At 47.1% G+C, this 23,842-nt stretch overlaps 2 protein-coding genes across 3 annotated transcripts in view; one reads left to right on the forward strand and one right to left on the reverse strand.

Moving 5' to 3' along the window:
* The first annotated feature begins 2,208 nt into the window (after window positions 1–2,208).
* On the forward strand, window positions 2,209–3,781 carry sox11b (SRY-box transcription factor 11b). The gene has a single exon (XM_061811461.1). The coding sequence runs from the start codon at window positions 2,626–2,628 to the stop codon at window positions 3,556–3,558; it is 933 nt and encodes a 310-aa protein (XP_061667445.1). The 5' UTR covers window positions 2,209–2,625; the 3' UTR covers window positions 3,559–3,781.
* Window positions 3,771–23,842, reverse strand: part of kidins220b (kinase D-interacting substrate 220b) — a 28,608-nt gene continuing 8,536 nt past the window's right edge. For both annotated transcript variants that reach the window (XM_061811456.1, XM_061811458.1), the window contains exons 9-28: window positions 18,487–18,585; window positions 18,310–18,408; window positions 18,129–18,227; window positions 17,678–17,855; window positions 17,427–17,591; window positions 16,204–16,383; window positions 15,961–16,126; window positions 15,714–15,865; window positions 15,341–15,630; window positions 13,862–14,002; window positions 13,433–13,771; window positions 11,967–12,111; window positions 11,717–11,879; window positions 11,474–11,652; window positions 11,000–11,232; window positions 9,182–9,304; window positions 8,031–8,168; window positions 7,181–7,279; window positions 6,866–7,102; window positions 3,771–6,759 (exon numbers count right to left, since the gene is read on the reverse strand). In XM_061811456.1, the coding sequence (XP_061667440.1) occupies window positions 5,668–6,759; window positions 6,866–7,102; window positions 7,181–7,279; window positions 8,031–8,168; window positions 9,182–9,304; window positions 11,000–11,232; window positions 11,474–11,652; window positions 11,717–11,879; window positions 11,967–12,111; window positions 13,433–13,771; window positions 13,862–14,002; window positions 15,341–15,630; window positions 15,714–15,865; window positions 15,961–16,126; window positions 16,204–16,383; window positions 17,427–17,591; window positions 17,678–17,855; window positions 18,129–18,227; window positions 18,310–18,408; window positions 18,487–18,585 (4,317 nt within the window). In that variant the 3' untranslated portion in view covers window positions 3,771–5,667. The remainder of the gene's footprint in view (window positions 6,760–6,865; window positions 7,103–7,180; window positions 7,280–8,030; window positions 8,169–9,181; window positions 9,305–10,999; window positions 11,233–11,473; window positions 11,653–11,716; window positions 11,880–11,966; window positions 12,112–13,432; window positions 13,772–13,861; window positions 14,003–15,340; window positions 15,631–15,713; window positions 15,866–15,960; window positions 16,127–16,203; window positions 16,384–17,426; window positions 17,592–17,677; window positions 17,856–18,128; window positions 18,228–18,309; window positions 18,409–18,486; window positions 18,586–23,842) is intronic.

Genomic DNA, 23,842 nt, shown 5'->3' on the forward strand with positions numbered 1-23,842 from the left:
TATCACATATACCATAGAGAGCTAGTTTTATTATTAAAAATCTGTTTTTTGGGGAGGTCGGAACAGATTAATGGCACTTCAAATTATTGCAATGGGGAACGATGATTTGAGGTACAATTGGTTTGATTGATGAATATGGTATTGGAACGAATTCAACTCATATCTCAAGGCAGCACTTTGTAACAGTCAACTCAATAACTATCATACGGTCTAGTACACATTAAAAAAACTACAATAGACACCAACACGCACTCCTGAAAAGCTTGACTAGCACAATTAATGATTGAAAATGTCATTTTCTTCCTGATGATCCAAAAGTAACAATAGTCTTGAGAATGCCGATGTGGCCCCTCCCCCACACAATGAATAAGAAGAAGGGCGTCAGGACGCCTTCTTTGTGCCCCAGAACTCAAAACACAATAGAAGCTCTTCACGAGCCACGCACGCTGCTCCACTTCTGCGTTGTGCACATATGGAAGACTTCCCACACAAAAAAAATCAAATTCTAAACAAAGTTTAACAAAGCTGCAGCAATTCATCGGCATCTACTAGATTATCAAATTAACTGCCGAGTATTTTTGATAATCTAATAATTTTTCAGAGACATTTTCCAAACCTGAATTTCAGCCATAAAGCAGTAAATATTATCTGATTTCTGTCGTCCTCCATGAAAACAGGCTGCGTTGATCTTTGTGTTTGATCAAAATATGGCATTTGCAAACATGTGCTTCTTAAGTTTTGAAACAACAGTCAACATTTTTGCCGGTTTTCAGATGAATTTTACGGACCAAACCAGGAAGTGAATCAAAATCAGTTTACGTTTATACATTTTCTGCACAATTTGAAACAATGTCATGGTTTTTTTTTTTCATAAAGGGATGTAAATAAAAACGTGTTTTGGTAAAAAATTTAAAAGCAATTTAAAAAGTCTGTTAACTCTGACCTTTCATGGACCAAGTTGTTTAGTGGTTAGCACACCTGCATTGCATTTTTGAGTTTCTGGGTTTCACGTTCACTAGTATGCTGTGTGCGCAAGTGTCTGTCGTCAGCTACTGGCTGAATAACACATGCTGCTGTAGTTTTATGGTTTATAAACAGTTTACTTTCTTGTGTCGGTATGATGTGGGGAAGCCTACACACAACAACACTGAGTGTTGCGCTGAATAGAGCTCGTGCACCTACCTCACGAAAACCACGTGACTGGCCATATTGCTGGTCAAACAAAGCATTTTTCAATGCTAAGTCCGTTGAGACGAAACAAAAATATGTCTTGCACACGACGCCCAGAGTTTTGTCCGATATCGTTGAATATTTACCAGGTGAAAATATACAAAGGTGCGTGGAAAAATGAGAGACACTTGGCGTTAGAGTCGATGTTTTCGCCGATACTAGTACGTTATATCGCGGACTAGCGAAGGTCTTAAGCTTCCCTTGAGTTTGTTGTTGTACGGATCAACGTGCGGCTAACGGCCACCGGTCCATGAGTCCACTAGCGGCTAATATGTACTAGCCTCGTCCTTCGTAGCGGGCCAATTTGCAGTGGAGCTGTCTGACTCTCCATTAGCTTGCTGCGTCATCCACACGTGGGACGCCACAACAGTTCACAAACACTTCAGCGAAGATGCATTTGTTTCTGGTGGAAGGCATGCATGGCTTGATGGCTGACCGCGTGATGCATTAGTGGTTAAAATGGGCCAAGCCGTAACTTCCAATTCCGACAAATACAGTCCGCTGGTGATGTCAGCTTGACCTCGTTTTACTCCTGCGGCAAATTTATATGTTGGAAAAGAGTTTCAAGCTATATTTTAAAAATTCTGTGCTAAATAGTTGCCAGTCTTTGCACATTTTCAGAATTTACCCCCATATTTAATGTACCGAGAAACCGAAGACCAATATAATTTTTGGTGCAAATTTAGATAGATGTTCGGATACTTACAAAATGCAGGGTGTAAAAAAAATGATGCTTATACATTTTTTATATTTTTGGGGTTTGACAGCTTTGAACGTGGCATCACTTCTTATTTGTAATAATTCACGTAGAGGAATCTGTGACTTCTTTTGGAATCAATGTCGGGCAAAAAAAAAAAGCCAAAGAAAAAGAAAACTGCAGTTAATTACCCTTGCTGCACTAAGTTCTCGTTAGGGACGTTTTTTTTTTTTTTTTTTAACCACTCAACATTTTGGTCCACTTTCAGATTGATGAAGTTTAAATTTCATGTTGCGTACTACAAACAAAGGGTGAGCTTGGCAATTTAAACAAAAAAAAAAAAAACAATTTTCAATCAAAATTTGAAAAAGAGCGAATTCTATTATACAGTAATCTATGTGAATTGTATTATTCAAAAGCATGATAGAAGCAAATGTGTCATACAGGAAAATTTACATTTGATATTATTAATAGAGAATATTATTGGTATCAATGTGTCCCTGAGCGCCTTTTGAGCTGGAGGATTTCAATTAAATGAAGTTTAAAAAGCAACAATTTCTTATTGAAAAATAGCAGAAAATGTATTGTGCGTGCCCTGGCTATGATTGGCTGTGAAAGCGACAAAGGCGGGAAGGAATCTAAAAAAGTTTGGCTGCGATTGGCTGAATGCCAAAAGGCGGGCGGTCGTACAGTAAGACATGCTGCGATTGGCCGACCGCTTCACGGTGGCGCACACTACCAGTGTGTTGTGGAAAAAACGCCGGCCGGGAGGTTCGAGTGAAGTGCTGGTGACCCAAAAGCTCCGCGCGCGTTCGGTTTGTCGGCACACGAAACGGAACCGGGCCGACCGGCTGGTTGAAAAGCGTCGAAGTCGGAGGAGACGGAGGCTGGCCAACATGCTTAAGCAGCAGCAAAAGCAAAACGCGGCGTCTCACGTGAAACGGCCCATGAACGCCTTCATGGTTTGGTCCAAAATGGAGCGCAAGAAGATCATGCAGCAGTCCCCTGAAGTGCACAACGCCGAGATCTCCAAGCGGCTCGGCAAGAGGTGGAAGTCGCTGGACAAGTCCGAGAAGGGACCGTTCATCCGCGAGGCTGAGCGACTGCGCCTGCAGCACATGGCCGACCACCCGGACTACAAGTACCGGCCCAGGAAGAAGACGAAAACTGGAGAGGCGGTCGGCAGGAGCGGCCGAGGAGCCAGCAAGCAGTCCAACCCGCAACAGAGGCAGGGTTGCCGCTTCGCGCTCAAGCGGGACTTCAACGACTCGACCGACGAAGAACCTGCCCCAGAACCGGAAGAAGATTCGGTTCGGCTCTTCTATAGCTTAAAGAACATCACCCGCCAGGCGTCGGGGACCTTGTACCTGGCCTCGTCGTCGTCGTCCTCTTCAGAGTCCAATTCGTCTTGCTGTGGAGACGACCTGGAGCCCGACCAGCAGGACCCGTTCCCGCTCAGCCCAGCCCCTTCGGAACCGGGCAACCTGAGTCTCTCTCTCGTGGACAAGGACTTGGACCTGAGCGGTACTGAGCGTGGCCGCGGGTCTCATTTCGAGTTTCCGGACCACTGCACGCCCGAATTGAGCAGGATGATCACTGGAGACTTCTCGGACCTTGTGTTCACCTACTGAGCCTGAAGTGACAAAAATGGCGATTTCTTTTTTTTTTTTTTTTTTTTTTTTTAAATAGTTTTCCTTTTCACCTGAACTTGAAATTTATTTTCCTATGTTTTCCACGCACTTTGTAGCAATTTGACCTAAAATGCTGCGAGGTTTTTGTGATCACGTGACAGATTTTCTGATTTCTGCTCCGTTTTATGACATTTGAAAAACGTGACAATAAATCAGGTGCGACTCCATCTCAAATTTATTCTAAAACGTCACATCTTCATGCACTTTTTTTCAACTACGTGACAAACCAGCATGCACATTTTTTTTAATTTATCCTGAACATCATTAATTATGTTGACATTTCATAAATACTTCTCAAGAGCTTGAGTTGTTCACTTTAAACATCAAACATATATCAAGTCACAAATGGCGATGGTAAAGTACTACATTGGGGTTTTAAAACAATTTCCGTAAAACATCTAAACTGTGGTCCCCAACTTTTTTTTTCTTTTGTAATTTGTGGTAGTGAATGGGTCCCATTTTATTCATTTATTTTTTTTTGTAGTCAGTTTTCCACTGTGATCACACTTTACTCTGAAATGTGGACAAGATGAGCACTTTTTATAACAAAGATTGCAGATTTTCAAAACACATTCAGAATTTTTTTTTTCAGTTTTGATATGTGGTTGAGTTCGGTACTCATTGATGTATGGACCTGGCATGGTTGTTTGTATGGAAGTATATTCGTCCCACCAAGATTTGAATTTGATATGTAAAGTGATTTCACCCAGCCAATCACAGTTACGCTTTCTTAGGATGTGACATCACGTGACTAAGAAAGCGTAACTGCGATTGGCTGGCTGTTCGGTTCTGACCTGAAGTAACCCTGCCTGGTGGCACAGGTGGTAAATTTTAGCCAGCGAATTGTAGCTGGTTGAATTTCAGACAACGAATTGTAGCAACTAGTCAAAATGTGATCGCTTTGCATTTCAATTTGAAATCCTGTTTTCTGTGGCATTTCAAATTCAAATCCTGGTAGCACTAATTTACTTCCATAGTTGGGGACCCCTGATGTAAACATCGAGCACAAATTTGGCGTCACAACAAGTTAGCTTACGTCTACGCACAAAAACACCAAACATGGGAATGTTGTGGAGGTGTGGAAAATTTAAAGAACGTTAAAATGGGGAATTTTTTGGACATTTTCCAAATTGAAAACTCTCCATGGGAATCTGAGAATTTAAGGTGGACTGCAGAATAAAGCCTGCTGCCACATTAAAGCCAAAATATCCATGCAAAATGTTCTTCCTCTGCCCACACAAAAATTACAGCACCTAGATTGCGCCCTTTTTTAAGCTCATGTTCAATCAAAATTTTGGTTCACAACACAAAGCTAAAAAATACCAACCTAGCAAAGGCTAAAAAAAAAAAAGAAATGCACATTGGGGCAACCACAAGTCCAAGTCGCACCACTGCACTGCACTTGCAGCCACACTGCTTGTTTTTTCGCATTATTTGTCGTATTTTCTTTCTAATACACTTTATTTAAAATTTTCTGGTAATTATAATTAACACCAGGCAGCACGGTGCCGCAGCTGGAAAGCGTTGGCCTCACAGTTCTGACGACCCGGGTTCAATCCCAGCCCTTCCTGTGTAGAGTTTAGATGTTTTCCCCGTGCCCGCGTGGGTTTTCTCCGGGCACACTCCGGTTTCCTCCCGCATCCCAAAAACATGCAACATTAATTGGACCCTCTAAATCGCCCCTCGGTGTGATTGTGAGTGTGACAGTTTGTCTCTATGTGGCTTGCGATTGGCTGGCAACCTGTTCAGGGTGTACCCCGCCTCCTACCCGTTGACAGGTGAAATAGGCTCCAGCACTAAGCCGCGAACCTTGTGAGGATAAGCGGCTGAGAAAATGGATGGATGGATGATTAACGCCAATTATTTGCAGTTTTGTCTATACGGGATGAGGCAATGTTTTTATCCCCGTGCATAGTGGGATCCACCGTATTTCAGTTCCTTCTTCAGTGCCAATTTTAAAATTTTTAAAATTTGTGTTAATTCCCTTGGAAAGTTCCCAATTTTCTAAAATTTTGCAAACCTAATCACGAGTCACACGTTTGCCATTGGTCACAGGATGCTCTCCCGCTCCTCTCCGAAGGCGACGGCATCGGCCGTCATGGTGCACACCTCCGGAGGGTCTCCCGGCTTCAGGCCCCTCTTCAGGTGGACCACCCGCACGTTCTCATTGTTGGGGCCGGGGCGGGTGGTGGTGGTGCTGGATGTGGGGGGGATGATGGCGTCGCTGGTGGGGGACGCGGTGTTGGTGTGGGGCGTCTGGCGAGGTTGCTCCTCCATCTGAGCGTTGGTGTTGTTGTTGAGCGTGACGCTGCTGGGTGTGCGGTTCAGGTTCCAGGTCTTACCAGCGGGCCAGGTTTCGTCAGGGCTGCAGATGGACATGCGGGTCTCGGCGGGTTCCTGGAGGGCGACGGGAGGACCTCGCTTGCGGGCGGCGCCGTTTTCGTTGAGCTGGATCAAGTCAGCGCGTTCCGTCTGTGACAGGTCAGCTTCCTCGTCCTGCAGCGAATGGTTGGGCGAGCTTTCATTGGAGCGCACGCCCGAGTCGGATGAATCCTTCTTATCCAACGTGGCGTCCGACAAGTAATCCTTCCCCTTCAGGGCCAGGGAGCAGCCGCCCATTTTGGCATCAGCCGCCGCTTTCCCATCTTTCAGCAGCAGGGTGTCGGATTCCTCAGATTCCTCGTCATCGCTGGTTAGCTTCTGGTAGCGCAGCCCGCCGCCACCACCTGGCTTGGTACCTGGGAAAAGGCTGCCCCGTTCTGCTGAGGTCTTGCGAGCCAACAAAGACTTGGAGGAACTATGGTCTCCTTTTTCCTCTTCTTCTGTGATTGGATCCAGTGCTTCGCCACTGTCGGTGTTGTCGGACGACGCTTTACCGCCACCCCTCTTACTCGCGAAGGCCTTGCGCCCGTCTTGCTCGACCCCATCCTTGGCGCCTTGGTCTAAAGATGGCGTCATAAAATGTCCCGGTTGGGGCTGGACCGGCTTGTCACCGCCACCCTCCAGCTGGGCCATCTGGGCAATGTACTCCTGGTAGGCGCACCTGTACTCGGCTTGCTGCTTATCTGTCAGTTTGGCGATGTCGTTGCTGGATTCCTGTGAATTGAGGCTCGTGATGCTGCTGGCACGCCGGGGGCCGCCCTGGACAACACACACACACAGAGCGGGATCGTTACACGTGTCCCCGACTAGTTAGCGTTGGGCCTGCAGCCAAAGTTTACATCAACTTATTGCAAAGTATCCTGACCATCCATTGCGCGTTGGCATATCTGGGCGGGGGCTGCTCCTCCAAGCCAATCGTGCTGAGGTCATCGAAGCTCAGAGTGAAGCTATACATGGGGGATATGTCGCTGGGGGCGTGCCCGGCGCGGGCCGGTGCAGTAGCCCGCCGGGCCGCCTCAGGATGGGCCCCCACTACGCTGCCTTGCTCGCTGGCGGCCTCCTCGTACAGCACCTGACTCTCCACCTGACGCATTTCCAGCACCTGCGAGGACAGGAAGTGGAGGTCAGTGTGCATCGGGACCTGTTAAGTGCGGTGAGTTATTTGGAGCGCCGCACTCACGCTGGCTCGGAAGAGCTGCCAGTCTCCAAAGTTCATGTTCATTTCCTTCTTCAGCTCGTCCAAGTTGCACTGGGACAGAACTCGGCCGTTCACGTTGGCCTAAACCGCGAGAAGAACGATGAAGAGAACAGACGTGAAGGACATCATAAAGATGAAGAAGAACAGAGGTACCAAACTCATTTTAGGTCAGAGGCCGCAGTCACCCCAATTTGATATCTACAAGAGAAATTTACAAATTGTTCCCATTGATTTAGTGAAAGTAATTACAAGTACAGTACATTTTCTAAACATTCACATTTGTTGATTATCTTGTTCCAAATGCTGTAGCAAATCATGAGGAATCAGATTTTTCTTAAAAATGACGTCAATTTCAACATTATGAATCTGTTTTTTTCAACCCATTTACTCATACAACTTACAGATAAAAGTATCTCTATACATGTAATATCATATGTATACCATAATTTCAGGCCTACAAGCCGCGACTTTTTTCACACGCTTTCAACCCTGTGGTTTATGCGGTGATGCGGCGCTAGCGTTAGCGCGGCACTAGCGTTAGCGCATCTGGTTATTCGCCTCGGTACACAGGAAGAGTATAACGCTACCGTTAAACTGTTTCTGTGTACCGAGGCTTATAACCAGGTGCACTCTGTAGGCTGGGAATTGTGGTACCCTTTATAAAACAGTTTTAGAAACAATTTTACATATATGAATTTCCACAGCTGTCTGGAAATCTCTGAAAATCGTGACAACCTCAACGGACTTCTCACTCCAAACAAACGAAAGTGGGAACTTTTCAGAAAGAATTTGGCCATATTGGCGCGGGCCTACGATGGCGTCCGTCGCTCACCTTCCTGATGGTGGCGGTGTACGCAGCCAACATGCTGTGGTCGATGCCCTGGAGTTGTCTGACGCGCTCGCACACACCATCCGTTGTCATGGAGCTGAGGAGGGTCGCCGGTGACGCCGACACAACGGAGGCGGAGCCCTGAGTGTGACACAACCGCGCGTTGTCAATCATCTCTGTGGTGACACTCTTAGTCATGTGACCGCACGAGAGAGCTCTTTGAAGGGATTCCAGCTGTTTCTGACCAAAACATGCAGTTGTATTCAAAGATGACGTATTGGGCCCGTGTACCGTAATTTCCGGCCTATCAGCCGCGACATTTTTCCCCACAGGCTTTCAATCCTGCAGCCTATGTGGTGATGCAGCTAATTTGTGCATTTTTCTAACGGCCGCAAGGGGGCACTCGAGTGGAAAAGGTAATAGTGACGCCGGTGGAATATATGTGCCGCAGAAGTGACTTTTACCAGTATGTTTTTTTTTTGTTAGCACCGCGTTAGCCTGTTGCTGCTGTGTAACTGCCGCGTCTCAATGATTTAGGTAAGTTTTTTTTTTTTAACCAGCCCTGTTAGCGTTGCGTTAGCCTGTTGCTGTTGTGTCACTGCCATGTCTCAGTGAGTTTTACCAGTATGCTTCGCCCTCGCGTTATCGGCGCTCTAGCATTAGCTGCTGTGTTACTGCCGCGTCTCGGTGATTTAGGTAATTTTTTTTTTAAGTGGCCCTGTTAGTGCTGTCCTGCCATGTTGCTACTGTGTAGCTGCCGCGGACGTTTTTTTTTTTTTTCGGTATCTTTTTTTTTTTAATCACCCCAGTTTGTGCTACCGTGTAGTTGCTATGTTAAGCTAAGCTAAGGTATCAAAACTTTGAAAACTCTTTCTGTGTACCATCTTTTTTTGTAAATATCTCGTGTTTCAACGTTGGTTTCAATGTGGGCACTTGGGGCTCTTACACAGATGCGGCTTATGTATGTACCAAATGGTATTTCCTTTACAAATGTAATCAGGTGCGCTCTGTAGTCAGGAAATTACAGTTCTTTAGTGTCTATGTCTATGGTTCTAGCCCCCACATGTGTGATGTGATATGTGATGGATGAAAGCAGCGAAATGTTGCCAACATAAGACGGGACACTCACTGAGGCTGAACATGGTGGTACTTACACTTGCAGAGGTGTCACGGGTGGCCGCGCTCTTAGCTAGCATGCGAGGAAGGTGGTGTGATGGGTAGGCCGCCACCAGGGGGCGTGGCAGCTGGTGAAGGTGATGGTGGTGAGGGAAATATGGCTGAGGCAGAAAGAAAATGAACACAATGCTAACGAAATGTGAACATGACAAACCATGGATGGAAAGCAAGGACTGTCCACACGTCGGCCAACATGTCGGACTTTTTTCCCCTTTTCTCGCTCGTTCACCTTCTCACTATGCACATTCGCAGCCGACAACAGGGCGTTCGTGAGCAGCCACATCAACGGACTATCAAAGAGCACGATGCATTTTCGGCGTTCTGGCATTGCTTGCTAACTAACCACAAAGTTTGAATTTGAAATATAGCGCAATGTGCTTGTAGCAGTGAAATTCAATGAGGTTCTCATGTCCAAATTACTGTGATGTTATAGTGCAAATGGAGAATTCTGCAGTTAGAAGAGTAGTGTGGGCGGTGAACAGGAGATGAATTAATTTGCTATATTGGGAATTTAGAGGCTGGCGACCTGTTCAGGGTGTATCCCGCCTCTCGCCCGAAGATATCTGGAATGGGTTCTCGCACACCTGCGAGCCGAGTGAGGAAAAGCGGAATGGAAGACAGATGAATGAATGAATGAATTTAGAGGTATTTTTTGAAGTGCTCATTCCATGTTTTTTTTTTTTTGAAAACCCCACAGAAATGACAGACAGTTATCAGTTTGCTACCATTATAGGGATGAGTTTAGAGGTCCACTGTCATGAAATGCATGATTTTTAGTATGTTATTAATGGAAAAAAAACGGCAGCCGGTGTGGATCTATCTGTTTTTTCACCAAAACATGATTTTGACGTATATGGCTTTTTGTAACTCCCGCCATGAAAATTCTCTCAAGGGATGTTTTCGACAAGAAGCAGGAAGTGACGCTGGAGGCAATAGTGCGCTCAAGCGGACTTGTCTGTTTCTCCTAGTTTTACCTGCTAGAAGGTAGCCTTTGTGTTAGCCAAAATGCTGGCTCGTTGTATTGCTGGATATTGCTCAAACACTCGGGAAGATGGACTCATTCTTCATACTTTTCAAAAAGACCCGGTTCGTCATGATAAATGGATTGCACGGGTGCAAAGGACGAGAGCTTTGTGGGTTCCAAATGAGAGGTAGGTGTGTATAGAGCTATTAAAAAAATAGTTGGGGGGAGACGACGTAATCTTTCTCTCAGAACGTAACAAAAGATCCGCGCACATAAGTCAGAGGTGCTAAATGTGTCAATGTACCCGTCAGTGCCGAGCACGGCTTCAGACGAGCCGCCCTCGAAGCCGTGCCTCGTCCGCCGCGATCACGGCTTCGGCTGGTTTGGCTCATTCCACCGCCGAGCTGGATTAGCTCATCTTCGCCGCGGAGGTGGATCGGACGGGGAGGCGGTTCGGCCACAAGTGGTTTGGCCGTGTAAATATGGCTCGAAACGATAGGATAAGATTGCCCCGGTCACTTCACCCGATTTTGAGATGTTCTCTTCTTCGAAAAGAGCTTCCGTGTTAGAAGGGGCATGTTGGTCTCCCATTGTAGGTGGCACAGCGTCTTTTCAATGGCGAATGTCCCGGTGTGATGTCACGGACAGAAGATGCAGCCTATATAGCGACCACTTGGATGTCGAATGAGACTTCTGCGACTTTGCGTGTGGATGACGCGCTCTCTGCTCATATTTATTTTAGACATTGAAGTGAATAATGTTATATGTATTTTTCATTACAATATCCATTTTAGAATGTTTATAGGGATGACACTGGACCTTTAAGACTTACCCTGTTGTAGAAGGGGTGCTGGGGTCCAGCCATGCCGCTGTAGTAACTACTGTGAGGCGGCGGAGGCGAGACTACCGCCCCCGGTGGAAGGTTGAAGGGTCCGCTGAAAGAGGCGGACGGCGAGCACGCCGACGACACCTGGCTGTACATGGAGGTGGGGCGGGGCTGGACCTCCGGCACGGTCGGGTAACCCACAGCGCCAAGGTTCACCTGCTCACGGGCCGCACGCACATCTGGAGACGGGACGACGCGTGTGAGGACAACGAGGGCAGACAATCGAAAAGAAGGATGAGGACATAAAAAGAAAAATGCAGAAAAGGATGTAGAAAAGAAAATGTAGATGGCAAAAGGGGGATGGTGAGGGAGGTAGAAAGGGAGGGTGAAGGATGTACAGAAAGAAGTGGAGAAGAATGTTGATAAGAAAATGTGGACGAGAAGGTGAGGAAGGACACAGTGAAGGCGCTGCAAAGGTACCGGCGATGATTTCTCGTAGTTTGGGGTCGAGGTTGACTGTGCAGGGCAGGAGGGTGCGGATGTCCCTGGCGGTGAGAACGGGTGTCCGCGAGGACAGGAACACCTCAAAGTTGCGAATGTCCCCGTCGATTTCCAGCAGAGGTTCCACGTCTTTGGTGGTCGGAATGTTTCTCAACACCCTGATAAAAGATAAACCAAGTCACCTTTGGCCCGAGCCATCCCTTCCAAGATCCAACTGCTCACCTCTCGTAAATGTTCTTGAGCGTGGCCTGATCGGGAACAGCGTCGCTCTCCTCCAGGAAGAGGATGAGCCAGGACGTCCTGTACGGCCACTGCTCCGTCAGGTTGATCCACGAGGCCAGGCGGTCCCAGTTGAACGAGATCTGATTGGCTCTCAGCAAACGGCCTGCGGGGAGTTAAACCGCATCTGAATGGTATGAGTGGTCAAATCGAATTGATGCGAAGCAACTAATCAGCTCAATCAGCGACTGACCAGTGACGGAGACGATGTTGAGGAGCCTCCTCATGCTCTGGGGACTGATATCCGCGAACCAGTCTTCAGTCACCATCAGCTTGGTCAAGTCGAATGACATCTGGCGAGTCACCGAGCGCTGCATTTGGCGCCGCCGGTACGTGTCCTGCACAAATGGGCCCGTGTCAGACTGCAGTAGTCCCACAAGGACGTTCCAAGGTGCGAATCATTTCGGATTTTTCCCATTTTGATTTCATTTTGGGCAGCACGGTGAAGCAGCTGGTACAGCGTTGGCCTCACAGTTCTGAGGACCCGGGTTTGATCCCGGCCTCGCCTATGCGGAGTTTGCGTGTTCTCCCCGTGCCTGCGTGGGTTTCCTCCGGGCACTCCGGTTTCCTCCCACATTCCAAAAACCTGGAACATTAATTGGACACTCTACATTGCCCCTAGGTGTGATTGTCAGTGCGTCTGTTTGTCTCTATGTGCCCTGCGATTGGCTGGCAACCACTTCAGGTTGGATCCGGCCTCCTGCCTGTTGACAGCTGGGATAGGCTCCACCACTCCCCGCGACCCTTGTGAGGATGAGCGGCTAAGAAAATGGATGGATTTCATTTTGTGTTTTTGTTTTCAAATTCTGTGAATTATTTTTCACCAGATGTGACAGCTATTTGACGGCACCTTGGCGCAGCTGTAAACCGTTGGCCTCACAGTTCTGAGGTAGGTCCAGGGTTCAAACCTAGCCCTCCCTGTGTGGAATTTGCATCTTCTCTCTGTGCTGATTCTGATATTTGGCAGAATAAAATTCTAATAACTTATTAATTAAAAAAGTATGCAATGAATAAAATAACTTTACTTTGGTCCCTTACCGTTCATAACATGAAAAGATATGAATGACAGACAGAACATTTGACTATTTGATGATACTTCCTTTGGTGTTTCATTTTGTAATAAAAAGAAAAATCAGCAAAAATAAATACATCTGCATATTTCGTTTGTTGCGTATGTTGTAATGTGTTAATATGTAAATAAAGGGCTGATAACCAACCAATCTCAACCAAGTATACCGGCCCACCCCATCAGTGGCGGTTTCTGATATGGGCAATATGTACTTCTTTTTCCTTGACAGTCACAAAGTTGAGTTAAGGTGAAAAAGTACAAAATACTGGACTGTGTTGAGGCTCAAAACCTGATCCAGAGTCATCCGTCCCAGGGTGTCGGTATATCCGCAAGGCTAATTCGTTTAAATGTACAGGTGCGAGTCGTCAACTGTCATTTTTTTCACGATGATTCATTGCAGCCGGTCTCAGCTACGTCGCGATGGTTTGCGTTGGACCAAAGGTTGGATGCAGATATTGTGGTGGTTCTGTTTCAGTTCAGTTCAATTTTGTCTTAAACACTTGTTTTTATCTTATTTCCTTGATGAAAATGTTTATTTTTTTCCCCTAATTTTTGTTTTTGTTCATTTCGGTTACCCGTGAAAACCTTACCCGGCGGCTGAGGGCGGTCTTGCTGCCAAACTTAGTGAGTTCTCCCAAGCTGTGCTGCGACAACTTCCTGTCCAGCTCCTCGTGCCATCCTCCACCCTCAGCGTTGGCAGCGTCTCCGTTGGCAGGCACGCCGACGGCGGCGCCGCCCATCTTCCTGGCAGTGGACAGGCCTCTGCTGTTGAGGAAGACGGGCAGGTGGACGATGTTCCTCATGTAGTCGTGTCCATTGACAAAGTCCCGCAGGACGGTGTTGAGGTTCTGGTTGATGGCCTTGATGATGATGTGCGGGTCGCTGGCGAATATGGAGATGAAGGGACCTTTGGAGAATAGGACTCGCACCTGTGGGACCATGGACACCATTTAATGTGCGGTGAGGTCTTGGAGTCTGCTCTTGTGATTCCTAACCAAGGCAAAGCGGTGTCATCTTACCGTGTCGAGCATCTGCAGAACTTTATCCTGTTCACATGAGTCCAAGCTGTCAATGACCACCACCAACCTAGTTTGATGCTGGGTGAAACCATCAATAGTCTTTGCCAGCTTGGCCATGAGCTCCACCTCGGTCTTCAGAACCTGAAAGAGAAATCTGCTTCAGTTGATCTTTTACCGAAACATGGCAACCCATCCAATATTGCAAAGGCACGTACACAAATTAAATGGCGACAATATTAGTATTTTATTGAGGTACAGTAATCCCATGTTATATCATTGAGTCCTTATTGCAGAGTCAGTGGATCGTGAATTTTTTTATAGATGCGTGTACATTTCTGATAGTTGGCTATTTGATTTTAATGTGTCATTGGGCTTCTAGGGAGACAAAGAAACCTCACTGAGTACTCTCAACCCATACATTTGGTAAATCCCCAAATTGCTTGGGGATACACAGAACATGGCCAAGTGCAAGCTCAAGTGCACAAATAACGCTGCCGCTATAAAGTATCAAATAGTAACATTGCACAATATAAAACATACGTTTCTCGAGGAATATAATATATCATTGGCAGCTACTTCACAGATTGAATCTATTGCAGAGTTTTCTGGTATGTAATCACATGCATAAACGAGGGTTTTCTGTACTTCAAACTTCAGGGATAGAGCTTGTGCACCTACATCATAAAATCACGTGACTTTTGTTGACCTTGCCATATTGCCGGTCGATCTAAGCATTGCTCAATGCTAAGTTGGTTGGAGACGACACGGAAATATGTCTTGTAGGACGACACCCAGAGTCTTGTCCGATACCGTCAGACATTTAGAAGGTGAAAATAAACGACGGTACGTGGAAAAATTAGATAGATTCGGCATAGAGGACCCGTATTTAAAGCCGAAATCAATGTCTTCACCGATAAGAAATTGGACTGTTGATTCGCTTCCGCTCGTCTTGGACAACTGAATCTACACATGGATCTGGTGAGTAAGTCGTTGAGATTTACACGTAAAAGTTTGAAAATGTCTAGAAGTCTGGACGCATACGAATACTTTGTTGCTGGATCTGTTCTCATCAGGAATAAATCCCACATAGCGACGGTTTTGACGGCTTGTGAACGCGGAAGCGTGTTCGGGGACGCGTTAACCTTTGCCAGAATCCATTGATCTTTTCAGCTAGTATTCAATACAAATACCAATATTTAAATAAATGACCCCTGGTTTTACACAAACTCCCATTCATTAACTATGATTGAAAAAAAAAAAAAAGAGGACGGATTCGTCTCCGTGGAGCGTACATGGAAGCGATTGCAGTCACACTTAACCTCCGTAAACCTCTGCGACAGCACGAGATCTCTAACATCCAAATCTCAATTTTGCTATGACAAATGACAAATCTTATTGTTGCAGCTTTTGATGCGTACAAATACGCTAACTTCTGTGAGCATGCACACTTCAGCTTAACGCGAAGAAAAATCTTTTGACCTTCATGAAGCCTTCACTTTTGAGCTTGTGCATCTTGTTGGCGGCGCCGTGAAGCCGCTTCCTCTGCGAGTTCAGCACAGAGTCGGAGACCCGCCACCATGTGCGGCAGTTAAGCAGGAGAGCCATGCCCAACACGCCGCCCAGCGCTATGAGTACACCGTTGACTGTGTGGTTGTCCCCGCCCACTTGGAAGACGGCCATCAGCGCCATGCCGCTCACCAAGCACGCCGTCACCAGCGCGAACAGCACAAACGACGGCACGCAGCAAGTCTTCTTCCACTTGCTTTTTCCTGCACTCACGACAAGATGTGCATATGAGTTTTTGGCCATGCATCCTTATGTGTATGTGCGTGCTGTGTGTGTATGCATGCACCTTGTGTCTCGTCACTCTTGAAGACCCTGAAGAGGCGCGTGGCGAGGAAGCCGAACTCCCTCTCGCAGGCGTCCGAAAGAGTGGCAATCATTTCGGCCATCGACGTCTCGCCGCCGACGCTTGACAGTCGATTGTAATCGGTGAAGAGAAACCTGCAGCACGCCATGGTGTTACACAACGAAGACATTATCATACCGTTTATGACATTGTCATGACATCACCATGACATCATCATTCCGCGCGTTACCTGACAGGCAGCGCTCGGGTGGTTTGCTCCGGGAGCTCCGGTGGATTAACAAACATCAGCTTGAGGAGAAGCTCCATGTATCCGACATGGCGGGCCAGGCGGTTGCTGAGGAGCCACGCCCAGTTCCAGTTATCCCCCTCACGCCGGCCCCCAAAGTACACCACCACTGTGGACCGCAAAAAAAAACAATGCCTGTCAAGGGTGGAAGAATGCCACAACCTCAGCAGTGGTGCAAGCACTCACTGAAGAAGATGTAGAGAAGCGCAAGCAGGCTGAGTGAGACGGCCATGGCCAGCTTGGGGTCCAAAGTGAAGCCTAGGACCACCGCCACGGCGCTGCACAACAGTAGAGACAGGACGGCCACGAGCCATGACAAACCCAACAGTGGGTCCATCTGTTGCCCCGCGAACGTCTTCATCTCATCTGATCACAACATAAACACACACAAGGTCTTCAGATGTCATGTGTGTGCTTGTTGAAGGCTTGTACATTTTATAGGTCAACTATCCATCAGTCCATTTTCTTCACTGCTTATCCTCACGAGGGTGGTGGGGAGTGCTGGAGCCTATCCTAGCTGTCAATGGGCAGGAGGCGGGGTACACCGTGAACTGGTTTTCAGCCAATCACAGGGGACATAGAGACATACTCACAATCACACCTAGGGCCAATTAATCCATGTTTTTGGGATGTGGGAGGAAACCGGAGTGCCCGGAGAAAAACCACGCAGGCACAGAGAGAACATGCAAATTCCACACAGGCAGGTCCGGGATTGAACCCGGGACCTCAGAACTGTGAGGCCAACGCTTTACCAGCTGATCCACTGTACCGCCAATAGGTCACATAATGGTGGAAAAAGAAAGTTTTTAAATTTTTGTCTTGGTCTCATATTTGTCACAAAAAAACAGCCTTTTGAACATGGGGTGTGTGGACTTTTTATATCCACAGTAGCTTCCCTTCACCTCCATAGTTAACACTTGCATTACTGAGTGTTCACAGAAATAAATACATAAAAAATTACATGTTACAGGTGGGGCGTCACGGTTTAGCAGTTGGTGCCTGCTTGGTCCCGCCTGTGTGGAGTTTGCATGTTCTCCCTGTGCCTACGTGGATTTCCTCCGGGCACTCCGCTTTCCTCTCACATCCCATGTTTGTCACGATGTGCCCTGCGATTGGCTGGCAGCCAGTTGGGGGTGTACCCTGCCTCCTGCCCGTTGACAGCTGGGATAGGCATCGGCGCTCCCCGCGACCCTTGTGAGGATAAGCATCAAAGAAAATGGATGGATGGATAGTCCACGTTTTTCTTAGTTATATGAATTATTTTGGTGATCGGTACCCTTTTTTGGCTTGGGCACCTGCCCCCCAAAATGTCTGTGCACTTGCCTGTATATTCATATTCACAAATGTGTGTTTGTTAATGTGTCTCCGCGGGCGCAAATACGTTCATGTGTGTACGTTTGCGCATTCACCCTCAAGCTTCTTGAGCAGGAAGGACTTTCCGCTGCCCCACTGTGCGTAGAGGCCCACGCAGATGGGGGGCTGCATGGTGGGCTCGCTGAGGATGTCGGCCAGGGCCGAGCTGTACAGGTCGTAGCCCAGCATGTCGCCGTCTGACTCGGTGGGCGACAGGTGACCTGCGGATGGGAACGGCTGCTAGTGAGCGAGCGAGCGAGGGAGGGAGGGAGGGATGGGGCGGGGCGGTATGGGCGGCAGCACATACGGGCACCAAAGATCTGTGTGAGGATGCTCTTTTGGTGGCTGCAGTCGATGTTGTACGGCGTCTCGCCTGCCTTGTTGGGACGGTAGAGCAGGCGGCCATCTTTGGGGTTCCTAAGGAGGAGTTCCGCCAATCGGCGGCTACGTCCCCGGATGGCGATGTGGAGGGGCGTGTCTCCTTTCTGGGGAAATTAAAACAAGGGGGGGAATTTTCAGGGCGTTCAATCGATGGTGCACGGACCGTTTCAGTCAGAATGTTGGCACGGTCGATTTGATGCGTTGAGAATGAAACGAAGAATGAAAATGGGCTTTCATTTAGAAAAACCACGCTAATGTAACATTCACTTTAGTGTAAAGACATATTTTGAAAAGCAACAAACCAACTGTTGATTTTTTTCGTGGCGGTGTGTCTCTGTGTGGTAAGTAGTGTGTGTGTATGGGTGCATTTGTCCGACCTTGTCGACGGCCGAAACCTTGGCCCCTTTGTCGAGCAGCAGCTCGACGATCTCAATGCTCCTCATCTTGGTGGCTTTAATCAGCGGCGTCTCGCCGTCCTGAAACAGGAAATGGAGACAAGCATCGCTGTGACTTCCTGTTCGGTCGTTCGACGCGGCACAGGCCTCGGGCGCGTCTCACCTTGGTGCAAGTCTCTGTGTCAGGGTTGCACTGCAGGATATCTCGCACCATGGTGGCATTGCCTTTCTCCACCGCCCAATACAACGCTGTCTTACTCTCCTGCAAACATGCTCATCATCATCATCATCACCGTCATCGTGATCAGCATCATCAACGTCACATGTTCCTGACACCCACCTGTCCTCTAATATCGATGTCGGCATATTTGTGCAGCAGAGCTCTGACGATCGCCACGTGACCCCCCTTCACGGCCCCAATCAGAACTGTGTCGCCGCTCTGCAAACACACACCTTGCTGAGTCACTGTAGTAGTAGACGCACATTACATATTTTTAAAATTCATCGGCCTGTTCATCAGTTATTGGTATTAAAGCCTGCCAAATTTTGGAGTATACAAACGATTGGAATCGACAGGGGCCTCAAAAAAATATACAGTGGTACCTCGGTTCTCGAACATAATCCGTTCCAGAAGGCTGGTTGAAAACCGAAATGTTCAAAAACCGAAGCGCGTTTTCCCATTACAATGAATGGAAAATGAAATAATGCGTTCCAAACCTAAAAACCGTTTTTTTTTTTAGCTTTTCCTAATAATAAACTAAATAGTAGAAATACATGTATTGTTTAAATACTTTATACAATGAAATCAGTTAAGAAATATATTTATTTTTTGCTTAAAATGTATGCCTTAGTAGTAGAGTATGCTGGGCTGGGAGTGCATTGCCATATCTGCAGGGAATCACCCCCCAGCTTTGTAAACCTTTTTTATAAACAAAAGTGCAGAATAACTTTATACAAGCAATAATGAGGGGGAAAAAAGCAGACAAAATGTTTTTTATTTGCACAGAAAGTACGTAACGCAGAAAAAAATTATTTGCAACTAGAGGTAGGGTTAACCCATTCAAGGGCGGGGTGGCAATTTAATTATTGAGATAAAAGTCTCCTAACAAGTCACAGTCAAGGAAATAACACTTCTTTTTCGTTTAATGCATAAAACAAAGGGCAAAAAATATGTACCCTCTCTCGGGCAGCGTGCCAAAAGTGAGACGGGTATGTTATCAGTTCTGTGAAGTGGTACATACTAGATATATGTTTATTAATTAATTTCTATTCTAGAACGACACTTACGCATTAATAATACTGATGGATTAGCATTTTGAAGACAAACTTGGTTGCATACTGACCTTTCTCTCTTTTGTTTCTTGGATAACGCTCCATGTGTACTTGAGGCAGTCATGTTGCGTCAGGAAGGAAAGGGAAATAACTCTGTGCTAACTTTGACCGATGAGTTATCCTCTCCTGATACCAAATTATGGCTTCAGATTTAAACACTTCAATATTTCGATATACTAATGCAGCCCTATGGGGGCACAAACCAGTGCAATCTGTAGGCCGGTCCCAAGCCCGGATAAATGCAGAGGGTTGCGTCAGGAAGGGCATCCGGCGTAAAAACTGTGCCAAACAAATATGAGCGTTCATCTAAAGAATCCCATACCGGATCGGTCGTGGCCCGGGTTAACAACGCCCGCCCCCGCCACTGCTAACCTGCAGGGCGTCGGTGGAAATTCAGCTACTGTGGGTCGAAGACAAAGAAGAGGAGGAAACCGGATCCAGCGTCAGAAGAAAAAGAGGAATGCACAGAGCCTACAACTGAGTGTAGGGACTTTGAATGTTGGGACTATGACAGGAAAAGCACAGGAGTTAGTTGACATGATGATTAGGAGAAAGGTTGATATTCTGTGCATCCAAGAGAGCAGGTGGAAAGGTAGTAAGGCTAGAAGTTAGGGAGCAGGGTTTAAATTATTCTACCACGGAGTAGATGGGAAGAGAAATGGAGTAGGGGTTATTTTAAAGGAAGAGCTGGCTAAGAATGTCTTGGAGGTGAAAAGAGTATCAGATTGAGTGATGAGACTAAAATTTGAAATTGAGGGTGTTATGTATAATGTGGTTAGGGGTTGTGCACCACAGGTAGGATGTGACCTAGAGTTGAAAGAGAAATTCTGGAAGGAACTAGATGAAGTAGTTCTGAGCATCCCAGACAGCGAGAGAGTTGTGATTGGTGCAGATTGTAATGGACATATTGGTAAAGGAAACAGGGGCGATGAAGAAGTGATGGGTAAGTACGGCATCCAGGAAAGGAACTTTGAAGGGCAGATGGTGGTGGACTTTGCAAAAAGGATGGAGATGGCTGTAGTGAACACTTATTTCCAGAAGAGGGAGGAACATATAGTGACCTACAAGAGCGGAGGTAGAACCACGCAGGTAGATTATATTTTGTGCAGACGATGTAATCTGAAGGAGGTTACTGACTGTAAAGTAGTGGTAGGGGAGAGTGTAGCTCGACAGCATAGGGTGGTAGTATGTAGGATGATTCTGGTGGTGGGTAGGAAGATTAAGAAGACAAAGGTAGAGCAGAGAACCATGTGGTGGAAGCTGAAAAAGGAAGAATGTTGTGCGGCCTTCCGGAAAGAGGTGAGACAGGCTCTCGATGGACAACCGAAGATCCCGGAAGACTGGACGACGACAGCCAAGGTGATCAGAGAGACAGGCAGGAGAGTACTTGGTGTGTCATCTGGTAGGAAAGGGGAGAAGGAGACTTGGTGGTGGAACCCCAAAATACGGGGAGTCATACAAGGAAAGAGATTAGCGAAGAAGAAGTGGGATACTGAGAGGACTGAGGAGAGGCGAAAGGAGTACATCGAGATGCGACGTAGGGCAAGGTAGAGGTGGCAAAGGCTAAACAAGAGGCATATGAAGACATGTACACCAGGTTGGACACGAAAGAAGGAGAAAAGGATCTCTACAGGTGGCCAGACAGAGGGATAGAGATGGGAAGGATGTGCAGCAGGTAGGCTGATTAAGGATAGAGATGGAAATGTGTTGACTGGTGCCGGTAGTGTGCTAAATAGATGGAAAGAATACTTTGAGAAGTTGATGAATGAAGAAAATGAGAGAGAAGGAAGAGTTGAAGAGGCAAGAGTGAAGGACCAGGAAGTGGAAATGATTACTAAGGGGGAAGTCAGAAAGGCACTACAAAGATGAAAAAGGGAAATGGAAAGGCAGTTGGTCCTGATGACATAGCCGTAGAGGTATGGAAGCAATTTGGAGAGATGGCTGTGGAGTTTTTGACCAACTTATTCAACAGAATACTAGCGGGCGAAAAGATGCCTGAAGAATGGAGGAAAAGTGTTCTAGTTCCCATTTTTAAGAACAAAGGGGATGTTCAGAGCTGTGGGAACTATAGAGGAATAAAGTTGATGAGCCACACAATGAAGTTATGGGAAAGAGTAGTGGAGGCTAGACTCAGGACAGAAGTAAGTATCTGCGAGCAACAGTATGGTTTCATGCCTAGAAAGAGTACCACAGATGCATTATTTGCCTTGAGGATGCTCGTGGAAAAGTACAGAGAAGGTCAGAAGGAGCTACATTGTGTCTTTGTGGATCTAGAGAAAGCCTATGACAGAGTACCAAGAGAGGAACTGTGGTACTGCATGCGTAAGTCTGGTGTGGCAGAGAAGTATGTTAAAATAGTACAGGACATGTATGATGGCAGCAGAACAGTGAGGTGAGGTGTGCCTTAGGTGTGACACAGGAATTTAAGGTGGAGGTGGGACTGCATCAGGGATCAGGTCTGAGCCCCTTCCTGTTTGCAGTGGTAATGGATAGGCTGACAGATGAGGTTAGACTGGAATCCCGTTGGACCATGATGTTCGCAGATGATATTGTCATATGCAGTGAAAGCAGGGAGCATGCAGAGGAACAATTGGAAAGATGGAGACATGCACTGGAAAGGAGAGGAATGAAGATTAGCCGAAGTAAAACAGAATATATGTGCGTGAATGAGAAAAGTAGAGGGGGAAGAGTGAGGCTACAGGAGAAGAGATAGCGAGGGTGGATGACTTCAAATACTGGGGTCAACAATACAGAGCAATGGAGAGTGTGGTCAGGAAGTGAAGAAACGGGTCCAAGCAGGTTGGAACAGCTGGCGAAAGGTGTGTTATGTGACAGAAGAGTGTCTGCTAGGATGAAGGGCAAAGTTTACAAAACAGTGGTGAGGCCGGCCATGATGTACGGATTAGAGACAGTGGCACTGAAGAAACAACAGGAAGCTGAACTGGAGGTGGCAGAAATGAAGATGTTGAGGTTCTCGCTCGGAGTGAGCAGGTTGGATAGGATTAGAAATGAGCTCATTAGAGGGACAGCCAAAGCTGGATGTTTTGGAGACAAGATTCGAGAGAGCAGACTTCGATGGTTTGGACATGTTCAGAGGCGAGAGAGTGAGTATATTGGTAGAAGGATGCTGAGGATGGAGCTGCCAGGCAAAAGAGCGAGAGGAAGACCAAAGAGAAGGTTTATGGATGTGGTGAGGGAAGACATGAGGGCAGTTGGGGTTAGAGAGGAAGATGCAGGAGATAGGCTAAGATGGCAAAAGATGACACGCTGTGGCGACCCCTAACGGGACAAGCCGAAAGGAAAAGAAGAAGAAGAATATTTCGATATACTGTGAGACATAATGCGTGAAAATCATGATGTCCCAAAAATGGGACGCTGCCCACGAATGGGTTTTAATGGAACAAAAGAAAAAAGCAATGTAAAACAACTGTTTCAAATGTCTTCGGTGGGGGTGACTCGCCCCTTTTTAACAAAGAAAGAATTTAATGCAGACTGTTTCTGCTGTCTTTTGAACACCTTCCTGAAGAAGCTCATAACAACAAACAACAAATTTTGCAGTACTCTGCAACATTCTGCTTTGTTAGGGTAATGAAGCTCTAAAAAAATTATTGATGTCGTTCCATTTAGCGCAGAAAGAAAGAAGCAACTTTTCGACTTCCTCTAAGATCTGTGGCCTCTCCTTGCTCAACACGGTTTCACCCTAAGCAACATCACTCGCTTTGAGGACATCCTTGTGTTTCAGAATGGTGCTGATCGTCGTTTTCGCCATGCCATACTTCTTTGATATGTCATGATCCTGGATTCCAGCCAGGGCTGGGCGTGGTCGTCTAATCGGAAGGGTCACACCTGCGCCTCATGACCTCCGATTAGACCCAGTACATATAGGACCCGGGGGACGACAGAGACTCTGCTAGATTGTTGCCTCTCATGCCTCGTTCCCGCACTACCGTACTCCTGACGTCTACCTCCCGTGTACCGACCAACGCCTGTCTCCCGACCTACCCCGTAAGCCTGCCGTTACTGATCTTGCTGCTTGTTTGGACTGACTCCCTGGTAACCGACACTGGAACGAATAAAGGCTTATTCCGCACTGCTTACCTCTCACCTGAGTCGTGCATTTGGGTCCACCCCCGAGTCTCGTCCGTGACAGAACGATCTAGCCAAGAACATGGACCCAGCCGACTCTGAAGCCATTCGCCGTGCGCTGCAACTGCAGGGCAAACGCCTGGGTGAGCAAGAGGCTGCTCTCCAGGGTATGACTCACCAGATCCAGGAGCTCTGCACCCAGCTGCAACCGTGGCTAGCCTCCCAAGCTAGCGCGGCCGCTCCTGTGCCTCCCCGTGCCACCATCACTCCGCTCTCTC

This window comes from Syngnathoides biaculeatus, chromosome 23, assembly GCF_019802595.1.
Source record: "Syngnathoides biaculeatus isolate LvHL_M chromosome 23, ASM1980259v1, whole genome shotgun sequence".
Lineage (NCBI taxonomy): Eukaryota > Metazoa > Chordata > Actinopteri > Syngnathiformes > Syngnathidae > Syngnathoides > Syngnathoides biaculeatus.